A 21,260-nucleotide genomic window follows, 5' to 3' on the forward strand; every position below is an offset into this window, starting at 1 on the left:
ACCTAACAGCTATTTAGCAACATATCCTGAGAGCAATTCATTTGCTCTTGTGACTTCAGTTCAGTTTTGTGGCATATTTAGGCACACTGGTTATTAGTGTTTTGTGTTGATTTGTATCACACTGCATTAAGAAACAGAAAAGCAGGTGAACAATACATTATTATAGATGGTTCAGTCCCTGTACGTGCTGAAGTCTCCCTGTGGCCACATTAACTCTGGTTTAGGCAGGGTAAAGGAACCATCAAATCTGGCCAAAGCAACTCCTGTCATAGCTCTAGCCTCCTACCTTGCTATAAAGTCAACTTGCTGCAGCATTTCTGCCACCAGCAGCTTCAGAGGGCTAAGGCTGGAGCAGTCTGAAGCTATTCTGACTTACCTGTGGTGATGGCAATGGCCCAGCTGTGCTTGTCTAAGGGATGGACCAAGGCAGCTCTAAGCCTCTTGAGACCCACTATGAGCTCAGTTCCAACATGAGAGCTGACCACACACCACAATGGTGGTTGAAATGGGCAAATGGTGCCTTAGACAGGGAGACTGGTTCACTGAGCCCAGGGATTCGTGTGGTTTGCCCTCTTTGCCGGCTACGGCTGTCAGGGTTGGGTTGGGTATTTGTTAATTTGCAAACCAGACTTCTTCATCTCTATCCCAGTTAGAAATTGAGCAGACAGGTGATGTAAGACAACTGACATGGCTGCAGCCCATATGAACAGCATGAGTGGAGTTACCTGCAATTTGTGTTGCTGCTTTCACATTTTCATCCTTGGCCAAAGCCACTGCTCCTGAAATCACAAAGGAGGTTCTTGTTTATATTCTGTCTTGAACCTTGGGTTGAAAATGGACAGTGGAGAGCTCCTCAGGAACATGGGCCACAGGACAGTTGTTGGTGTGAACAGAAAGGAATTAAGCAAGCTACAGAGATGCTTAAGTGCTTGGAAACTCTGTTGCCAGGTGCAACAGAAATGGAAGCAGGAATGTCTGCCTGCAACAGAGAAAAAGGGCATTTGCTTTGTATTAATTGGATATTAAGCTAGTGATGATTTGGCATACATTCACTTTTTTAGATTAGGTGATTAGGATTTTCTGGCCTGAAACTTGAGAAAACAGACTATTTTGATACTAAGATATTTGAAAGGACACTGTAACCAGTTAATAAGGAAGAAATGGTGATTAACTGTCAATTTATAAAAAACAGAATAGAATGAAGTAATCTAAATGAACAATGGGGGGCATGCTCCTACCTGACTTGAAATTAATCTATCAATTAGGTTTAAAGCATGTTTGAGGGAGGCTCCTTCTAGAACTTTCACCAATACTAAATCTTTAATGTTTGTTGATTATTTTGTTCTGCAAGACCAAGAAGGAGCCAGCATGAAAGCAGTAAACAAACTGTTAGTGAGACCTTTCTCTGCCAAAGCTTCTTTGAACCCAGTAATAAATGCTGACTTTGTCTCTTGATTTCTGTTCAAGTAAATCCATAATTTTTTCTCAATTCATGTGACCGGTCAGAATTAAACAGTTTTTGCCCCTGTTAACTGGTCCTCATTTAATTTAATGGTCAAAACACAGGACTGTTCCATTCCCACTCTTGCAGAATGCCAGATGTAGGATCTATTCACTCTGAAGTTGTAATAGATCTTACAAAGAATTTGGGGTTCAGCTGAGCTGATTAATAAAATACAGTCTTTAAAGCCCCTCCCCCCAAATATTATACAACAGGACTCTGGTGCGAGTGCAGTTTCACATAGCCCTCTGGGTCCTTTCAGGGGGATCTGAACATACTTAAAAAGTCAAAAGTAGTCAGCAGTGATTTACAGAAAGAGACCCCTGAAAAGAGTAACAGATGTGAGGAGCAGTGAGGCATTACAGAGTAGAATCAAGCCAGATTTTAAAACCTCTCAAAAATGTCCAGAAAGGTTATGTCTTTGTTCAAAATCCAAGTCCAACCTGCAATTTCACACTTAAGGTGAAAGGCTACATCTCTGCCACACATACAAGGTGGTTCTTCAGAACTTTCTCCTGTAGGATGGCTACAGAAGTAGAGCAAATCTTTGGACACTTGTCTGGCAATTCAGCCAGTTCAAAAAATTTTAAAACCTGTCTTTAACTAGGACAGCTGATCTTTTAATCACTGATACTATGGAGAATAATACAGGAGAAGCTCAGATAACAGAGCAGAGAAGAAGGTGGTGAAAGATGAGTGTAAGTGCTTGGAGTCCAGTATTTATTTCTCAAGGGAAACTGATTTCAGTTACCTCAGGTTGGAAGCTATACTACAGCATATGTCATGGGAAGCCTGGAAGTGTGGTATGGATGATGGTAGAAGAACAGTTATAGATCCAGACCTAATGAAGGATCTCTGGATAACTGCAAGGAGGAGAGCAAGAAAGCAGAGGCAGTAGAGCTATCATGCTTGTCTGAACATGTACATTTCTGACAAGACCTAAAGTATTTTCCAACACAGACTACTACTTCCTTGGTTCCCTCTTAACATAACCCTCACAGATAACTTAGCGCTGAACATGCAAAACTGAAGTCCTCTGTCAGAGTCCTCAGCATAGGAAACAGCAATACTACCCTAATATGCATTAACCCTGCCTTGGAGGTCAAAGATGATGTTCATGCCAGTTGGGCCTTCAGCTCATTTCTTGGTATTCTCAGTAGATACTCGAGATTACTTTTTTTTTATTGTGGAGTAAAATCAGTATACATGCCCACACCAGGCACAGGAACTGGGGATACCTACAACTTTCATCATTATTGACAAGAGCCAGAGTTTAAGACAGTGACTTGGCCCAAGAGGTCCTGATCCTATTACTAGGATATCCTTCTTGCACTGCCCCTTTCCAGCCTTCTGAGTGTACAGGCTTTCATGTCTCTTTTTAGCTCATCCCCAATCCACAGCTTTACCTGCAGGTCCATTTGAAAAAGAAGTGTTGCATTTCCCAGTGGAATCTGGCATCCCGTTAGTTTCAGCAGATGGGAAGTTTCTCTGTGTTTCAGGCCTCTAAAACAAAGATCAGAAGTAAATCAAAGCACAGGAAATGGAATTGGAGACTAAAAGATTAGTGATCAAAAGTCCTATCAAAGACACCCAGAGAGCTGGCATATGCTTACTCCATTATTGAACTCTTAAGAAATTTGTCTGGCTTTCAAGTGTATCACATTGCTAAGTTTCCCTCTTCAGTGGCAATGGTGTTAACCTACTCACTGGTAGAAGGAGCTTCAGCAATGTATGAAATACCCTCAGAAGCTTCTTCCACAGCTGTTGGTCTCTGATATTTTCCACCTCTGAAGGCAGGCCTCTGTCTAGAAATAGTAAATAGATAAACCCATTCTTGGACAGCCTTGTTCCAGGATAGTGGGAAAGCCTCTTGACAATCCTCTCTATTATTTCAGGTGGAATCCATGCAGCACATTTGAGAGAATATGACAGAACTCGGAACTCACCTTCACGGAGCCATCTTTTAGCTTCACTGATTTCTTGTCTTGGAGACTGAAGAACTTAATTGGGTTGGAGAGAGCAATAGTCAGGTCTAGAAAAAAGAGGAAGTCTGGATTATCAAATAACTCATTGTATTTTGGTTTTCCTTGTCTTCTGGTTTCCTTTTTGGCCTAAGATAGGAAATTGTGGAGAAGGGATATTTTGTATTCTCTACTTCTAACAAGTTTCTCCTTGATAGCATAAAAAGAGGGGACTGTCTTTTTACCTCAGTCCCATTCTGAGGTGACAGCTCACAACTGACATTTAGGGACAGTTATATGAAGCTGAAAAGAGTATACTGCTCCCAGATCCAAAGCCAGGCTAAGACTTTACTAAGCTGCACAACTCTGTGCTCCAACCCCAGTCCAATACTGTATAAATCTGGACTGTTTTATGAATCCATGTTTCAGTTTCACAGCACTTCCCCCATGAATAAAGTTCATTTGTATGAACATAGCAAAGGGGAGAAGTAAACATGAGATGCCTGCAGTCAAAACCAAAGGAAGTGTTGACAAGAATTTTTGTGGCTGATGCTTCTAAGTTCTTCATGGCTTTCTTCATGATTGTTAAAAGGTTTTGCCATTAATACCTACAATGGGGTTTCTTTCCTCATTCATCTCTGTCTCCCACCTTTTGACCATCTGCTTTATAAAGGAAGATCACTGTATCCCAGTATCAGCAAGAACCCCCCTTCAAACACGGAAGACAAAATTCTCTCCCATCATCCCTGTGCAACTCATTCCACCCCGCACATTCTGACGCATACTACCTGCCCAAGCATCAGGAACATAGTCCTTTATTTCCAGGTACACAAATAGAGAGGGCATAGTGAGCGGCATGTTACTTTCACTGCGGAGACAAACATGGTGATAGCCTGAAAAAAGAAAGCAGAAGAGATAAAGTGACCCAGTCTCTCTCCCCTCTTGTCCATGGCTCTAACAGGGTGAGTTTGAATACTCCACTGCCTACAAGTGTATCCTACACCAGAGATTAAGTAGCAAAATATGCAGATGCTCCTATCTTCTCCACCAGTTTCCAATGGGTAGGTCTGAAGGGTACAAAAGCTGAAGGAATTTCCACAAAATTTACCTGAATGCACAGCAATAACAGGAATGACACGATGACCAATGAACTTCCCTCCTTCCTCCCAAGCCACAATTTTGAGAGATGCCAACTCAGGCATCATGATCTATGGAAAAAAACAGAGAAATGCACCTGTGTTCTGATCTCTAACTTCTAACAGCTTGAATTGGCTTCACTAAGTAAAGCTTTATTCTCTCCTACTTCCAACAAAACAATGTCATCTCTCCAAGGAAGTCACTGCTTGTTTCCATATCTTGTAATCTAAGGCTATAGTTTGTCACAAACATAATTGAAGTTACAAAAACTCCAGAAATACAGCTTTCTCAGAGGACTGACTGCACAGGACCATAGGAGGCCAGTTTACCTCAAGAAAGAATGGGGCAACTATCTCTCCAAACCATGACTTCCATGATGCAATTTGCCAGAGAAGGAAATGAATTTGGAAAGATTATATAATTTAGCAAACACGGTAGCTTTTTCATAAGGGCTGTTCCCTCCCTCCCCCCACCATTTTTTCTGCTGTAAAAAACTGTAGCCTCAAAAGGGTTTTCTGAAATGATAAAATGTATGTACCATATTACTAGTAGGCTAAAAGTATTTGCTGTTTCACAGTGCGCTTGACAGAGATGAACATGTAACATGTATTTTGCCCTCGTAACTTATTACAGAAAACCCAAACCTTACTATCACCTTTGGCTTTACTTCCCCTAACCTAATAGTTGCATTAGTAGCGACCACTAAATTCTTGTAGATAGATGTGGCAGCTTCCCACGATCTGGCACACCTCAAAACCTCCCATTGGTCCCATTATTTGTCCTCTATGTCTGTTTCTCATCTTATCACATAACCACATAGGTTTAATTCTTTTCTGCTTCCTCATGCTTGAAGTTTTTGAAGCTGATTAGTGCATTCAGTCTAAAGTGCATCACAAAGGGGAGACTTTGGATGTCTGTTATTTCCAGAAACATTCCCCATGACATCTTAGCTGTAAATGGAAATTTTCAGGGAGAATTGTTTTGGATATAAATTATCTGAGAGCGCAACATACAACTCCTGGTGTGTCTAAACCATGCCTTTCAGACCTCCAGAAAGCAGTCCCTTCTGTTGCCACTGACCATCCAAAAAGCAGTGCTTTTGACCCACGGGATCTTTAAGAATTTTCTGTCTAAATTACCATCAGATGCTACTACCTTTTCAAAAACAAAAGCCTCTTCTTTCCATACAGGGTTAATGGAATTGGCGGTGGAGGTCAGTTTGGTTCTGTACTTGCGTTTTGTGTCCCTTGGCAACCCAAACAGCTCTACTTCCACATATGTCTTCACACTGCGGTCCGAGAGGAACTGACCAGAAAGGATCTATGAACAAAAAGAAACATAATTAGCAACTGCTGAAAATAATAACATAGAAGAACCTTAAACATACCTCCCCCCCCACCAAGTCCCTCTCCAGTCCCAAAACACCTCTTCTGCTGCAGCTTCCAATCCATACCACAATATGCTATTCTTCCACCTTTTCTTCCCCCATGGTTCTCGCTTTAGCACCTCCTCCATCCTCTTCCCTCCCCATCATCACAGCCTCGGATTCTTCTGTGTGGCAGATGCTAATTTTCCATTTTCATATGATTAATATAAAATAGTGAAAGAACTGGGAGTTGCCATGGTAACACTCTCCCACAGGATTCTCTGGGTTCATTTGCTGTTAAGAACCCTACTGGGTAGTAAATAGAGGGGACATAGATGCTAGTTATATGCGTGGTGTCAGCATGTGGCTGTCAGGAGAGGAAGAACACCATGGTTTGTACTTGCCGTAACAGACAGGGTACTTGCCACCACCACATCAATGCGGTCCACAGAGAAGGGGTCAAACTGCTTGTCTGGACGCCGCAGGAATTCATGCTTGAGCAGATAGCCACACTGGCCATTGAACTCAAACAGAGCCATGTTCTGCTGCATGGGGACATCTGAGCAACATGAACAGAGGAACACAGTGAGACAAATTTTTGTGGAACCTCATCTGGCGGGTTGCGTGGTATAAGTGAGCTGAAAGAAGCTGTACTTCTACAGACTCTCCTAGCCAAAAACTCACAAAGCCTCTTCATAAACTAATTAAGCCTCCCAGAACCCATCAGGGAAAAATATTACAGCAGCTGTTTTGCAAAAGGTAAGTGGTTGCTCATGATTGCACCATAATCCATGGGTGGAACTTGATTAAAACCTAGTCTAAGAGGCACCTGCTGTTTCAGGTGTGAAGTAAGCATTTGCCTGAGCCCTTCCACTCCTTCCCCTTTCACTCTGGGCTTTTTCTCAGTCCATCTTCTCCTCTGCTACTTCTTCCCTTGCTAACACTGTCTTCTGGTTTCTACACCCATTTTTAGTATGATATCCTCTTCCTCACCAATCTCTCTCACACCCGCTCTAAGTTTCTTTTTTCCTCCTCTCATCCTATAGCTAGTCTCCTACACTGTGTATATATAAGAGAGTGAGGGAGGAAGAGGAGGAGAGAATAGCTTCATCTGGAAGATTTTTTTTGTCTCCTTCTCCTGGTTGTGCAGCAACGAAAGGCCCTTCTTACCTGCTCAGGTCAGTATACTGAAAATAACAGCACAGAAGGACAATGCCATAGCTAGATGGAACTACGCCTGCTGCCTCTCAACAGAGCAGGCAGCTTAGGGGAAAGACAGTCTTCTGATATAACTGCGCACATTATGCAGCCTGACATAACATTACAAAACAGCCAGAGGTGGTACCTGGATACTGGATGACAGCAAGTCCATGTGTGTGTATGCACAACTGTTTAGGATAGGCATCGCTGGCACTGCATGCCAGGTTTGTGCTGGGTCTAGAAAAGTTCTTTTGGTCTGCGGGAGACTGAGTCAGAGAGGAAGAACACAGTGTGGGAGAAGGCACACAAACACATTCAGAGCAACAGCAGTATTAGGAAATAGCAGCAAAGGAAGAAATGACAGTGAAAATGAGCACACAGCCTCACCCGCTGAAAAGCTGGAGGACAATGTGACACTCACCCATGGTCTGGAAGTTCAGTGCCACCATCTGACAGCCGACGTTCCAGAACATCTGGGGCATGTAATTAGAAGAGTCCATCCGGGTGCCTTTGGGATAAATCCGGCTCATCTGTCGCTTGTTATATCTACAGTTACTCTATTGGAAACAGGTCTGGAGCACTTCTGCTGCCTGTGTACCCTGGGGCTAGCTCACATGTTCAAATTACAAGAGTTGTTAAAGCTTTGCCACCAAATGCTCAGAACCTTCCAAATGAGAGGAGAGATTCAATGACAGGCTTCTTTCCCACATCACTTTCTGCTTAAGAGCAAGCATCTGGCTATCATGGCTTTGCTAGAGTAGGATGCATCCTGTCAAGAATCTCTCAACAGCCTCCAAACCACCCTAGAAGCTCTCATGTCTCTGGTACCTACACTGTTTATTCACCTATTATGCCTCTGACTAATAGTTAATCAGGTCCTGAAACCAGGAGCCAGTCATATCTGCCTCAGCCTTACCCAAGCTTCAGAATAGTACTCGCGAGACTGCATCTTTTGTCAGAGTTTGACATACTGATGCAATGTCGTATGGTCTCACACTCCATTGGTAATAGAACCAGCCATACTGGCCAAACGTTGCCAAAAGGATACTCTACAAACTGCAAAGGGAACTTGGTTAGCAGATCGTAAGCCTTCAACTCTGTGAAGGAAGAGATGACATAACTCCGGTTCTTCTCTAAAAACAGGAGATAAGAAAGCATTTAGACAAAAGGCGTGCCCAGCCCCCCCATCTCTTATTAACCTGGGTGTGGAAACTACAGCGTGCAATGGACCTAAGAAGCACTCAGTCTGTCTATTCCCACTTTCTACCAGGTACTATTTTCTGATCAAGGCAATTTATCTTTCTCTGGTCCCTTGTGATGGGACTGAAGAACTATGTTCCACAAAAGGTTATTTATGTTTACCAGGGAGAGAACAGTCGTTCACTATAGGACAGGACCTTCATGGACTACAGACAGGATTGGCTTGCAAAGGCATGTGTGCATACGAAAGAATTCACCTTTTAGTGCCAGGCTATGCACTATAACATATACAGCTCCACACTGGGTCTCTGAACTGTACATTTATAATTGCTTATGCAGAGCTTAAATCACAAGGATTTATGCCCATGTCTTCCTGGATTCTATTTAATTTGGAGAACAGCTTCTACCTGGAGTTTTAGTTCCAAGTGAACCCCAATATTCAAAGCAAAGTTTTGCAAAAAGTTCGTTGTTTTGTCAAGTTTCTCCTTCTTCATTCCCCTACTTACTTACTTTCTCTCTCTCTTTTTTTTTTTAAATTCATCATTGAATTCAGCTCACTCAGAGCTAGACCCTATTCTGGGAACTGTTTAGAGGAACCTATTGTATATTAAGAATCTAGGTGTATTTTCAAGATTTCAGATGCACTCTTCTCTGTCACCAGCAAGGGTCCTAATCACCATGGAAGAGGAAGGTCAGTCACAAATATTAAGAAAGGCTGGGCTCAGTCCTGCCCTCAGAAACAGCAAAGCAAGTCCACAGAGACATTATTTACCTCTAGACTATTTCCTTTCATTCTCACTTGTATAACTGAGAGCCACATCTGAAGCATCCCTATCTTCTCCTTACCAATTCCTTACTACAGGGAGAAGGATGGAAGGGAAGTGCATGTGGATAATACGTATCTTGTGATAGAGAAGATGACAGAAAACAGGTTAAAGCAAATGACAAAGTCAGCTGGAGAACACCGACATCTAAAGCATGCCTTTCCTGGTCAAATGGAAATACTCAGGACCCTGAAAGGGCTGGAGTCTAACTTACGGGAAGAGACTTCAAAGGAGTCAAATTTGATGGGTTGGACATAATTAACTAGGCTGGACATTTCCTCATACGCTGTCACTTCCAAACCGGCAGTGCCCTAGGCAGAAAACAAAACCCAAGAGAAGACAGATGAAGAGACCTTTCCTAGCAATGAAACAAAACACACCTGGGCTTCACAATCAAAGAAATCCAATGGCTGCTCTGACCAGAGCACATCAGTTTCTTTGGCTTCTTGGTCCTACAATTATTTTCTAGGCACTGTGTAGGCAGGGGTTGGGCTTCCAGGTAGCTAGACAAAAACTGAAACCAAGACACATTGTATGAAAAGGTATCAAGATGAATACTTTACCTCTTTAACCTCTCAAAACACGGAGTCTGGGACAAACCTGGGACTTTGTCTGCCCTGCTCTCTGACAGATACTAGGAAGATGGAAATGTGAAACAGATTTTCTATTCAAGGGGATGCTGATCAGCTACATCTCCCTTAAGCAGCTGCACTTCATATTTCTGTAACAGCTTTTACTGGACTAAGGCTAAGCCTCTCCAAACACTCTGAAGGCAGACAATTATCTCCAAATCATGCAGAATATCAAAGGCAGACTTGGAATAATACCTCTCCTGCCATATCCTATATGCTGGCAACATCATTTATATTATTCAGTTTCTCCTGCAGAAGTCTTGTTGCATGGGGGAGGGAAGGTCCCTGATCAGTCATAGCACAGCTCATTCCCATTTGGGATTTAATCTCAATTCAGGATGGTGAGGCCCCAGAGAAACCAGAAAAGGAACAGAGACAGCAGTGACAGTACCTCATCTGACTGCATCTTTTTAATTTCCTCTTCATCCAGGTTTCCCAGCTGTTCCTCTTCTTCCTCTGGTTCCTCTTCAGCCACATCGCCTGCCCAGACTAAGCACACACAGCCCACATCAGTAGCACACTGAGACAAGACATTGTGGATTGCTCACATGACCTCCAGTACTAACTCCACTAGCAATGGAGAGTTCTGAAAAACTGCCCAAGGAAGCCACACAGGAATAAGAAGTGGAGGAATAAGAGCCATCATACCACTTTATTAACCAAATCCAAATACAAAAAGACCGAGTTCTGCATTGGCACACTCAGGAGACTCAGTCATTCTTATCGGGGGTCTCCCTCCTACCCCAAAATTCACAACCACAATGCTGTTTTCCCCAAGGGTCACGCACATTTGTGGGACCGAATGTCTGATTTCCAGGTTCTCTGTTGTGGTGTCTTTCTTCCCTTCATGTGCTCCTGTTGTGACAGGGACTGAAAACTGACTGTTCCATCTTAGATTCCCTGAGCCCAAGAGGTGACAGCCTTGAGACTGAAGGGGTGGGGAGGAGAGTAGGGACCGAAGGTTTTATAAACCTTCAAGAACTTCAAGGTGGTTATCAGAGTTACAGATAGCAAAAAAATTATCCACACTTCCATAAAACCAACAGCCAGTTCTGTCAGTGAACTACCAACCCGTGCAGCCATAAACCTCAGAGTAGGCAGAAGGGTTGATGGGCGGGAAATTAAGTTGGTTGTCTGTTATTGGTTGGAATGAAGCCTCTGAAAATATTCTGAAGGCTTAATTTCTCTTCCAAGCTTATGCTTCTTCTTGAGATGCCTGAAATAATGACTGGTATCAGCTTGCCTCAAGATAGTATTGGGCTGATTTGGAAGATTTCCAGGGGGGCAGACTTGCTCATCTTGCTGTACAAGTTCATCTTCCCTTCAAACATACCTGTATCTTCACCATCCATAGGGGCTGGCTGCTCGGTGATTTCTGGTTCTACGTTTCTCCCTTTCTTCAAAGAATTCTGTCTCTTTCCAGATATAGATTGGTTCTTTTTGTTCTTAATCAATATTTTCCCTAAGAGATCTTGAGGACTTGGTAGAGGAACTCCTGGCTTCAACTGCAACAGAGAAATTTCATACTGAATTTTCATCGCAAAGACAGAACTTAAACACTTGGCTCTCCTATCCTTCCCAATACCATTCCTCTGGCTACTTATTAGTGCATGGAAATCTCTCTCAACCATTGTATACTTTAACTTCTCTATCTGCTAGCTCATCCTACTCTATCTATGCAGATTTCTCCTAAAACTTCACCTTCCTGAAGTTGGTTTCAGAGCAGCATTTTGCACCTATCACTCCTTTCATGTTCTGCTGCCTGTACATGCCACGCTGTTTCCAGTCACTCATCCTGTACCACAGCTAAAAAAACATCTGTATTACCTGGAGCCATCCACACACCTCTGGTTTTCACATTCCACCCGCTTCTCTCATTAGCCCAGAGCCTCAGTCCTAGATCAGCATTCAGACCGGATTTAAACACTTTGCCTGAGGCAGATTTGAAATAAGATATCAGAGTAGGTGGCCCAAGACAAGGATGTGTGACTCAGATTGTGTTTCTGGACATGCACTCCCAGTATAGAGAGCAACAGGCCTATTAATAATTAATTTAACTGATACCCTGAACACACACTCTGTTTCTCCCCTTTGCCTGCATGGGGACATGGGTCTGGACCATAGGCAACTACCAATTTGCTCACTGCTTCTTTTCAGCTCTTTTGATCTCAGTGCTCAAAAACAGATGCTTGTGCTAGGTGTCTCAGCCCCCTCCGCTATTTATCCAAAAGGAATTGCACACTTGGACAATTCCACTGCAATTGGCTTTGTCAGCTCTCCAGTCCCTTACTCTAATACTCCTCTTATGCGCCACAGAACACAGGTGCTGCCTGTTATTTGTAAATCAGCATGCATTTAAAAGGCAGCTCAAGTAGCAACATGCATGGGAAACACTTAAAGAGGTCACTGTGTCATCAGCTTGTAAGCAGATGACTAGGGTCAGGATGAGTGGGAGCCATATTCAGCTCTTCTGAGTGCAAAGCTAGGCATGTTGCTGACCTCCTTGACTATGCCTGCACAGGAATATTTCCAGTGTGGAAACAGGAATTTAGAAGCATTGGTGAAAAAGCATAAAATGCCACTAAACCCTTGCTCCTGTTTCCTTCCAAGTGAGTGCTGGCAGACGCATTTAAAATGGTACCATGTACCAGAATATACTGACCCATCTTGATACAATTGGTATAACTTGGTCACCTAGGGCTCAGTTTCCAAAGTCACCGAAGTCACAAACTGTTAAGTAAGAATAGAATCAGGCAAGTGGTTAGGAAAACCTCTGCAATTGAGAAGTCCTCCCTCCATTTTCCATGTTGTTCACCACCATAAACCAGGCTTACTCATCTGCTGCACCCTCTCTCAATCTTTGTATCTGTTGTGGAGTCTCCAAGACTACAAGTAACCATTTTTTTCACAATGATCTCTCCGCTAATTCAGGTTCTTCACATGCCCACCTCAGCTTCCACTTACTGGGTATTTTTCCAGCGGCTCTGTCAGCAGCATATTTCCAAATATGGTTCGGCAGTACTCAGCCATCTTTGCCTGCTGCTTCGGTCTAACAAACAAAGAAATCAAACAGGAGCGAGTAGGAAAGCAGGTGCCCAAATCTGCAGCTTAGCATGAGCAACCACCTTGAGATCCACATAGTCTACCCAGCAAACAATCTCACCTTCTCTCAGATAACTATACGGATCCTGAAATACTTCCCCAGGACTAATCCCTTTTGTCCATACTCTGTCAACCCCAGCTAAGGGGATGGGCAGTTTTGGTGGCTCTCACTCTGTAACTTACCTTTCACTTTTCAGCTCTGACCCACTCCCAATTGCTTCAAATGTCTTCACCAGTGTTTCATTTCACAGTCCTAAAGCTCAGCCAGGGAGCCACTTAAAACTAGGCAGGCCTTGTCTGTGGACTTTCTGCTCTGGACAATGGAGAAAAAAATTCCCCCACATCTGGTCCCAAGCAGCAGATACTCACGAGTCCACGTGGTTTTCAAAGGACAGGATAACAGGGTAGAGAGATGTTTTGAAAGCACTTTCTGCAATGGCCTCAATGGCATCCTAAAGGAAGGGAATGGTCAGACAGAGAAGATAAGCGCTCACTGATAACAGAGCCATGCAGCTGTCTGCCCATTGAACTGACCCCCAATTTTCAGATCTCCAAACTGTTCATTGTCAGGGGTTCTCTCTAATGTAACTGAACTTCTCCCAGTAAGAAAGTGACAAATGTCTTCTTTTCCAAACCTGTCCAGATTTCCAGCTCCAGAGAATACAAGTCCCAACTCTGAAACTCTGAGATTCTCTTTCACACAGCTAAAGTCAATAGATCACACAAAAAATAAAGACAAAGATGTAAGAATGCAAATTTTTCTTTTTCTTACATGGCAAAGGGAATACATAAATGAATATGAAAGCATCTAGCCAGAGAAGCAAACCACTGTAAGATGTACTTCAAATTGGCAGAAAAAGACAGACAAAGCACCAGATTAAACTGCTTCGAACCCTATTTAAACTTACCTCTGAATCTGTCCAATTTTTTATCATTTCACCTGACTATAAAATCCTTCTGTCTAGCAGCAGAGAACACTAGAATGTTCAGCAACCAGCAGTGCTGACATTTCAAATGCAAATACCATGGAAACGTTCTCAGCATTAATGATGTAAGAAAAAATAATCGTATTTTCCCCAAGCCCCTATTAAACTGTCACAAACTTTCCACTAATTTCTTTCCTGGTGCTGCTAATTGGTATGTTAAAGAAGTATCATTTGCACCTTTGCAATTACCTCCCAGATTTTATTCTTGTCCATTTGTGCACTAATAACACACAGATGATGGCATACTGCACTGTGACACATGGACAGCAGGTTAAACACTTAAGGCCAAATTCAGCACCATGACTTCAACCTGGGCAACCCCCTTGTCCCCCAAACCAAACCAAAAACTCCAAAACAATCAACTAGCCCTCTCTACTTCCCCCCAAAATCCTGGTTCAGCAAGCATCTTAGTATTGAGGGAAGCTGTCACAGTTGCGCCTCCATGGACCACTCAGACTGCCTATCAAAGAAACCTTCAAGGTTCAGGGGAGGAAAAGGTGCAGAAAAAGCTAATAAAAGGCCACAGGCAATGTTAAAGAAGGGAGGGAGTTGCGGAGAGAAAGATCTACTTATTATATAAAACTAAAACCTGGACACATGCTGAGTTAAGAGGTTATAATTTCCTTCAGGTACAGTCACATGCTTTAGCAGAACTTGCTGCAATTACAGCAGCTACAGCTGTCATTATTTCTCCTGTCTGTAGTGAACTGCTGTGTAAAAAGCAGCAACAGTATTACAGGATCTGGGAAATTACTGACACTGAATATGACAATACCTATGATCATTACTAAGGATCAGGGGTGTTTTTTCCCCACACATAAATATTTTAGTAATAATGAAGTGTGAGAACTGGAGGAAAGTTGTAGAATAAGTATTAACTAAAAAAAAAAAAAAAAATTAAAAAAAAAAGAAGGTGCCTTTGCCTGCTGGCAGCTCCTGTAAAGGAGCACAGAAAAAATAAGTGTGCTGCATCGATTTTTAACCTACGAGCTGTTTGTAACTGTGGTTAAATACCCTAAATTTCCAAGTGAGAAGCAGGTTTTGGACGTGCTTCTGAAGCATGGGAGCTGAATCCTCAGGGAAGCTGTCTGTCCAGTGTCCTAGAGGGTGAACACACTCCATGCAGCCATGTAATTAGGAAGTAATTAAAATATTCCTCCAAAGTGCCCCCATGTGATGCTGCAAGACACACAAACCTGCTGTAAATCAATTAGGAGATGAACTCATTTTAATCTTTTGTTTTCTAAAAGCCATCTTGGTCTTTGTTTTCCCGACAGGCATGAATCTATAAATCCACTGTTCACACGCAACTCTCTATCCATACATCCACCTTGCTACACAGCTCTTAGTGTATGCAGATATACTTACTCAACCACCTCTCCATTGCTCTTATCTGACAGCCTGTATTTCACTCATTCATTCCTCTTCATCCAGCTAACAAACTCTCTTCTGGTCCTCCCACTCCAAAAACATACACAAACTCCAACCTATTGCATATTTGCTAGTCTCTCCTCCTATCTACAAATTCATTCACTTGTCATCTTCCCATCAAGCTTTTTCTCTCAAACATCTTTGCCCTTAGCCCATGCATTTGACAGTCCCCTCAGTCAGCCAGCTTCCCTGAACAGAGATCAGTCTAAAACCAAGCAAGGGAAAACATATGTGGAAAAAACTCCTTCCTTGCCTTGAAGAGGATCTCAGTTGTCATGGTGAACCCATGAGTGATGATCGGCTCCTCATCCGGGGGACGGCCCTTCCAGCAATCCAGCTCTACGCAGCGGCAGCCAGCCAGTAGTGTCTGGCGGTACATTTCGGGAGAGGAGATGCCAGAAAACTGACCAGCTGGAGGAGAGTAAAAGAAGTGATGCCCATCATTACTCATGCGGGACATTTTCTGCATAAGTTGGAGTAAAAGAACCCTCTGCCTTCCTTGAGCAGGTATACATGGCAGGCTGGCAAGATGTTTTAGGTAACAGGATGACATGTCTTCCTTTTGCACAGCATTTAATTGTCACACCCCTCAGGGTGTATTATTGCCCTCAGCCCTTCAAATTTCAGGGCAGATAACATCTGCCTGATCGGTTGACGGGATCATTCATGCATCCTTTGTGATGGCACACATGCACGTGAAGCTGAGGCAGACTATGGAACTGCCCGTACCTGTTAAGTACGTGTTGTGAGATGAATTGATGAAGTAGTGTGAGAGCGGCTGGGTCATGTCCTGGTACAGCACTAATTTGTCCAGTGCTATCACATTGTTCTCAGGGCCACAGAGGAACCAGACCATCCCCTCGGGAGACAGCTGCCCTGTGTGGAAAACAAAGCTGTTAACGGCGATGAAACAAAATGGTTCTGGCACCTCCTTGCCATTGCATGATAACACAGGGGCTTGTGAGAATTAGGCTGGCTGCTCCCCTGGGAAAGTCAGGCTAGCAGTCAGTGTGAGATCCTCTGCTATTTTCCTGCCACCTCCACAGCAGGACATGACAGAAAAACGGACCTATGTGCTGAGCAAGACTCACCTCTCTGGATGTTAATCCCACTGGGCTCATACTTCTCTATCAGGCTCTGCACCTGCTCAGGTTTGGCTGGTGGGAAAAGGATGTCATTGAGGCGAGAGTCTCGCTGCTTCTTGTTGATAAACTTTGCCAAGTGCTCTTTGGTCATGTAGGGCTTAGCTTTTAAATGGCTATGGGAAGAGAATTACAGAGGAGCAGGGGTAAGGCCTGTGTGTTACCCAGGAAAACTTCACAATGGAGAGATTGGTCCTTCCTCTGGTTACCAATGGACGCCTACTTCTCTGGGCCCACAGATTCCTGTCTTGTCTACACTTTTTCCTGTAAACAACACTTCCCACTGTGACCTTCCTTCTGTCTCTATATTCTTCTTCCTAATTAATTCAATATTGTCAACAGGTTGTGCTAAGGGCATATTTTGAGCCTCTGATTTGAACTCTGAAAGGGCCTGAATTTCAGAACCCATTGAATTGCTTGCCCTATGATATCAAGTCCACTTACGAAGTCACAGATTTAGCTGCTTGGAAAAAAAAAAATACACTGGTTACTTGTGAGGATCTATTTTTCTCACCCTGTACAAGGCCTTGTTTGGCTGTGGCCACAAGCCCTGTCACATTAGGATGATCTAGCATTGACCTGGAATCGGCACTTCGAAGGTGACAGTCAAGAGTTCCCGCAGCCCAATGAGGTCTCATCCTTTCTGTTCAGACTGTCAGTGAAGGTGTTAAGTCATTGTTTTGTGACCTGGGTACCTGCTCTTCTAGGAAGGCTTAAGACCAGCCACACTATACAGCACAACAATCTCTCTCCCTTCCTTTTTGCCTAATCTTTTGTCTGAAGAAATCACTGTGGCTTAAGGGAAACTTACTGCGAGGTAAATATCTCGTCGATCTCAGGCCGGGGACACAGATTCATAAGGAAAGTTTTATACACAGTCTCAGGGAAGTCCTCTGGGTTGATAGCATCATTCTGAAAATGAAATAGAGACATGTCAGTATCATAAACCTATTACTGCCTTCACTTCTCTGTTAATGCTAAACACCCAAGCCCGGCACTTACAGCGCTTGTTTGTGACAAGTTAAATGAGCAACTGGAGCATCTAGCAAGCTGTTGAGAAAAGAGCAGATGGAGTGGAGAAGCACTGTAATGGCCTATTTCAGAATGGACAGTAAAGCAAACTGTCCCATGGTGCCTCTTGTGTAGCTGTAAAAGCTAGAGCATGATGCACTGATAGGAGTGTCAGAGGCTTGGACTGCACTCAGCAGGTTGGTAGCAGTGCCAAGATTAACCTTAAGATCTGTTGCTTCAAAGAGCAGACAGTGGAACAGGTAAAGCAGGTGGAGGGGAATGCGCTGCTTCTTGTGCCATATAGCGCCAGTGATAATAGAGCCACAAGCATTACTGCAATATGAACAGTAAGACTTGATCTTAGCATGCCTGCAGTTAAGGCAAGGCATATAATGACAAGGGCAGGGCTTCACAGCAATTTACAGTGTTTGGGCTGCTGATTTTTTCAGAGCCAAGGGCATCATAGTCAGAGMAGGCAAAAAGATTTTCTCGAACTAGTAAGACCTTTGACTACCTAGTAAGACCCTTACCTTGCCCTTTGGAAGATGACAAGCACTTAATGCTGCTTCCACTCTCTTCCTATCTGCAGGGAACATCTGAAAAATACTGACCAGAGAGGGAAAAAAAAATCATAACCACAGTGCAACCGGAGTGAAGTCAGAAAGTCTGGATTTGGTGGCTGGGAGAAGCAGCCAGAGTGCAAGRCATACAGAGGGGTGCTTCAGTATGTACAATGAAGGGGATGGTCAAGAAGATTGTAAACATGAACCAGAGAAGGAAGACAGTGTTTCTCCAAGGGAGCACCTGATGCACCAAGTCCTGTAAAGTRATATTTCTACAGTAGATTTTTTGACTGCTGTCTTAATACAGAAGTTCCATATTTCTGCTATGGACTCTGTAGGAGCTCTGACACTAAGCTGGATCACTTTATCCTCAAAATCACTGTTGACTGTCCTTCCCCTGCCCCTCTTGGAGGTGCCCTCTTTGGTGTCATGCCACAAATTCTCAGGGACACTTCTGCCCACAAGACACTATCTATCTCATGCAATAGCAGGCATTTGAGTACAAATTTACTCCTAACTAGACAGGATTCAAAAAAAAAAAAAAAAGCAAACAAATTTCATGTAAATTTACTGCTGTGGATGAAGACAAAATTTTATGTCCTGGCTTTTCATGAATTCAAGGAACAAACCCATCACACAGGCAAAGAAGCTGCCTTATTACATGATGGAAGCACAAAAGGCTGCAGAAACCAAAGCTCACCTCCAATTTAGAAAGCTGGGTACTGGTCTGCAGGGCAGAATTCATTGTGTTAAGCCTTCAGCTTAAAGCACGCTCTTTGCCATTTTATGTAATATTAACAATAACTGAACTCTCCCTACTTTCAGAAGCTCCCAGCCAACAACAATGAGGTCTCCTCTGTGGATAAATTCAGATGTCAATTCTGTTAAGCTCCTGGTATCTCAGGTGCTCACAGCCAAAGAAGGGGAACAAGAAGTGTCAAATGCGGTGACAGGTGGAAAAGTGTTCAGTGGGAGCTACAGCAGACTTATGCAAACCCATTATATATCAGTTCCCAAGCAGCCCTTTGCAAGGCAAAAATTACAGCACCCTTGCTATGCTTCAAAGGGATGTAAATGTCTAAAGACAAAGGCAGGTGCTTAGKGGAATTTCCAAAATTATTCACACACGGAGTTTTGAAAGCCCACTGAACACTTACCTGCACCTGGAGATGCCAAATACTTTTATAAATCTTGCTCTTAATCTGGACTATTTAGTGGTCTAAYGCTTTAGATAGCAAAGCACTTTTAACTACTCTGCAAGAGAGAAAGACCAGGGCGTTTAGGAGAGAGAGAGCCTGCAGAGATTATTTTAAGCTTGTTTTGGAARAAAATAAGCTCTTTTCTCTCTGCAGTAACATTGCCTTGCTTGCATTTTAAAGATCAATTTAAAGAGCTCTTCCCTAGTGTGTTATTCATTAAAGACCTATACATTTTTAAAAACCCTTTGACAAATACACTGGTTTCTGACTGAATGAAATTCTGCTGGTTGGTGGTTTAGAAAACAAACAACAACAACAACAGATGTTTATTGTTGAATAATGATCAACCATCCTGTAACAGATTTAGCCAGCATAGACTCAGTCTAGAATCGTTAGGCAATATAACACACAGTAGGTAGTGCATTTATTAAAGGTGATTAGCACTTGCTTCTTGTGATGCTCTAATGCAGCACAAAGCTAGAGGCAGAGTGGTTCAAAACCTTCCAGTGAATACCTAAGAATGCACTAACTGCAGGTCCTTATTCTTAATATAGAGGATAATTTATGCATTGAAAAAGGAATTCAACACTGCAGTGCAGTCTTTTGTCGCCGTATGAGTTGAATAAACCTGGAGGAGCCAAAAGACCAGTCATAGAGTGATTTTAGCAGGGAAGACACTGAGTGTCACAAAATCAATTCTAGACTCATGCCACACAATGCAGTGGGAGAGAATTAATAGGTTGGTCTTTGCTTCAACAAAGCAGCCCTGGCTGATTCTCATGGCAGCCCTACCTTGATGCACAAAGCCAGCCCTGGGAACAGTGAAGTACAGACCTCCACTGTTTTGACCCTGAACTAGAATTCGCATCAGCCCAAAGGTCTGTCCTCAAATGCAGAGTAAAGGCTGAAGTCGGCGGAATCATACCAGCACAGAATTGCTGTAGTGGCCATACATGGGGAAAGGAAACAAGAGAAAGCAAAGGACTGCTAGCTCCGGCTATCTGGGGAGCCAAGCAAAACGCTCTCCTCTAGAAATGGGATCAAATGCAAAGTTTCTTACATTAAAGCTAAAATGAGTCCTACACCTCATCCACCCTTTAATTCACATTAGCAAAACAAATCCCTGACCAGAATATTACCAGAGTTGTTTTTGTTGATCATTATTTGGCAACAGCCAGAAAGCGAAATCCATGGTTGTTCAAGACAACTTCTTGCTGCAGATGAAGATGAGTCTCAAAAGGTCTTCCAAATTATGTCCCAAGCCCCTCCCTTTGCGGGGGTCCATAGGTACAGCAGGAGATCTCTCATGACCTGAATCCAGAGGCTTTACCTCTTTAGTGCAGCAGGAACAGGCAACTGAAGCCACCAGGCTATCCTATCACCAGATACTCTGTGTTTAGTCTGACTGAACACACAATAAAGACAAATATTCGTACTTACTTCCTGACAGGAATTTTCCCCTCTGCATTAAGCTGCATCTTCAACTTTACCAGGCTGTGAAAAAGCCAAGAGGAAGGATGAAAATTCACTTGTATAACAGGTTTTATCAGTAAGGAGAAAGAAAGAAAATAAAATTGGGAAAAGAATCCCAGAGTTAACTGATAATCAGAGTCCTGGCAGACTACAGATCGTGAGCTTTGCCTCAGACAAAACTTGTTCCCATTTCCTGGGAGAGACAAGCAAATGATAAGAGCTTAGATATCAAAGAAAGAGATTCCTCTGAAACATTTGACATAGATATGAAATAATGGTACCTGCTATTTAGTGTTCCTCAGTGATCTCGGGTTGCCAACCAAACAGTATTACAGAGACAAGAAAAAGAGGCAGCACTTCTTGGAGGTTAGCACTATGACTGTGGAGGGGACATATCTGAGGCTCTGAATCTCTGTCTAATCCCAAGTGCATTTTCAAAAGGCTTAAGTACTTTGGTGCCAGTCAGTTGCCATGTGACATATGGCCCAGCTACCAACCCCCTACTTCTGCCTTGGGGCTCCTGAGTTGATGC

The 21,260-nt window shown here is 43.1% G+C and overlaps 1 protein-coding gene across 5 annotated transcripts in view; it reads right to left on the reverse strand.

Annotated features, from left to right (window-relative positions):
• PLCB2 (phospholipase C beta 2) overlaps nucleotides 1–21,260 on the reverse strand; it is a 50,627-nt gene that overhangs the window by 10,789 nt on the left and 18,578 nt on the right. Inside the window, exons 6-25 of one of the 5 annotated variants that reach the window (XM_026073165.1) lie at nucleotides 20,696–20,749; nucleotides 18,024–18,099; nucleotides 17,294–17,394; nucleotides 16,432–16,598; nucleotides 16,070–16,216; nucleotides 15,594–15,751; nucleotides 13,293–13,375; nucleotides 12,786–12,870; nucleotides 11,155–11,326; nucleotides 10,213–10,310; nucleotides 9,404–9,500; nucleotides 8,214–8,298; nucleotides 7,587–7,711; nucleotides 6,370–6,524; nucleotides 5,755–5,919; nucleotides 4,571–4,670; nucleotides 4,251–4,355; nucleotides 3,448–3,533; nucleotides 2,908–3,004; nucleotides 726–779 (exon numbers count right to left, since the gene is read on the reverse strand). In XM_026073165.1, the coding sequence (XP_025928950.1) occupies nucleotides 726–779; nucleotides 2,908–3,004; nucleotides 3,448–3,533; nucleotides 4,251–4,355; nucleotides 4,571–4,670; nucleotides 5,755–5,919; nucleotides 6,370–6,524; nucleotides 7,587–7,711; nucleotides 8,214–8,298; nucleotides 9,404–9,500; nucleotides 10,213–10,310; nucleotides 11,155–11,326; nucleotides 12,786–12,870; nucleotides 13,293–13,375; nucleotides 15,594–15,751; nucleotides 16,070–16,216; nucleotides 16,432–16,598; nucleotides 17,294–17,394; nucleotides 18,024–18,099; nucleotides 20,696–20,749 (2,210 nt within the window). Of the gene's footprint in view, nucleotides 1–725; nucleotides 780–2,907; nucleotides 3,005–3,226; nucleotides 3,307–3,447; nucleotides 3,534–4,250; nucleotides 4,356–4,570; nucleotides 4,671–5,754; nucleotides 5,920–6,369; nucleotides 6,525–7,316; nucleotides 7,432–7,586; nucleotides 7,712–8,213; nucleotides 8,299–9,403; nucleotides 9,501–10,212; nucleotides 10,311–10,507; nucleotides 11,038–11,154; nucleotides 11,327–12,785; nucleotides 12,871–13,292; nucleotides 13,376–15,593; nucleotides 15,752–16,069; nucleotides 16,217–16,431; nucleotides 16,599–17,293; nucleotides 17,395–18,023; nucleotides 18,100–20,695; nucleotides 20,750–21,260 lie in introns of those variants that run through there. The other 4 variants (XM_026073166.1, XM_026073168.1, XM_026073169.1 and 1 more) reach the window with 4 other exon arrangements.

This window comes from Apteryx rowi, unplaced genomic scaffold, assembly GCF_003343035.1.
Source record: "Apteryx rowi isolate R43461 unplaced genomic scaffold, aptRow1 scaffold_363, whole genome shotgun sequence".
In the NCBI taxonomy this organism is placed as follows: domain Eukaryota; kingdom Metazoa; phylum Chordata; class Aves; order Apterygiformes; family Apterygidae; genus Apteryx; species Apteryx rowi.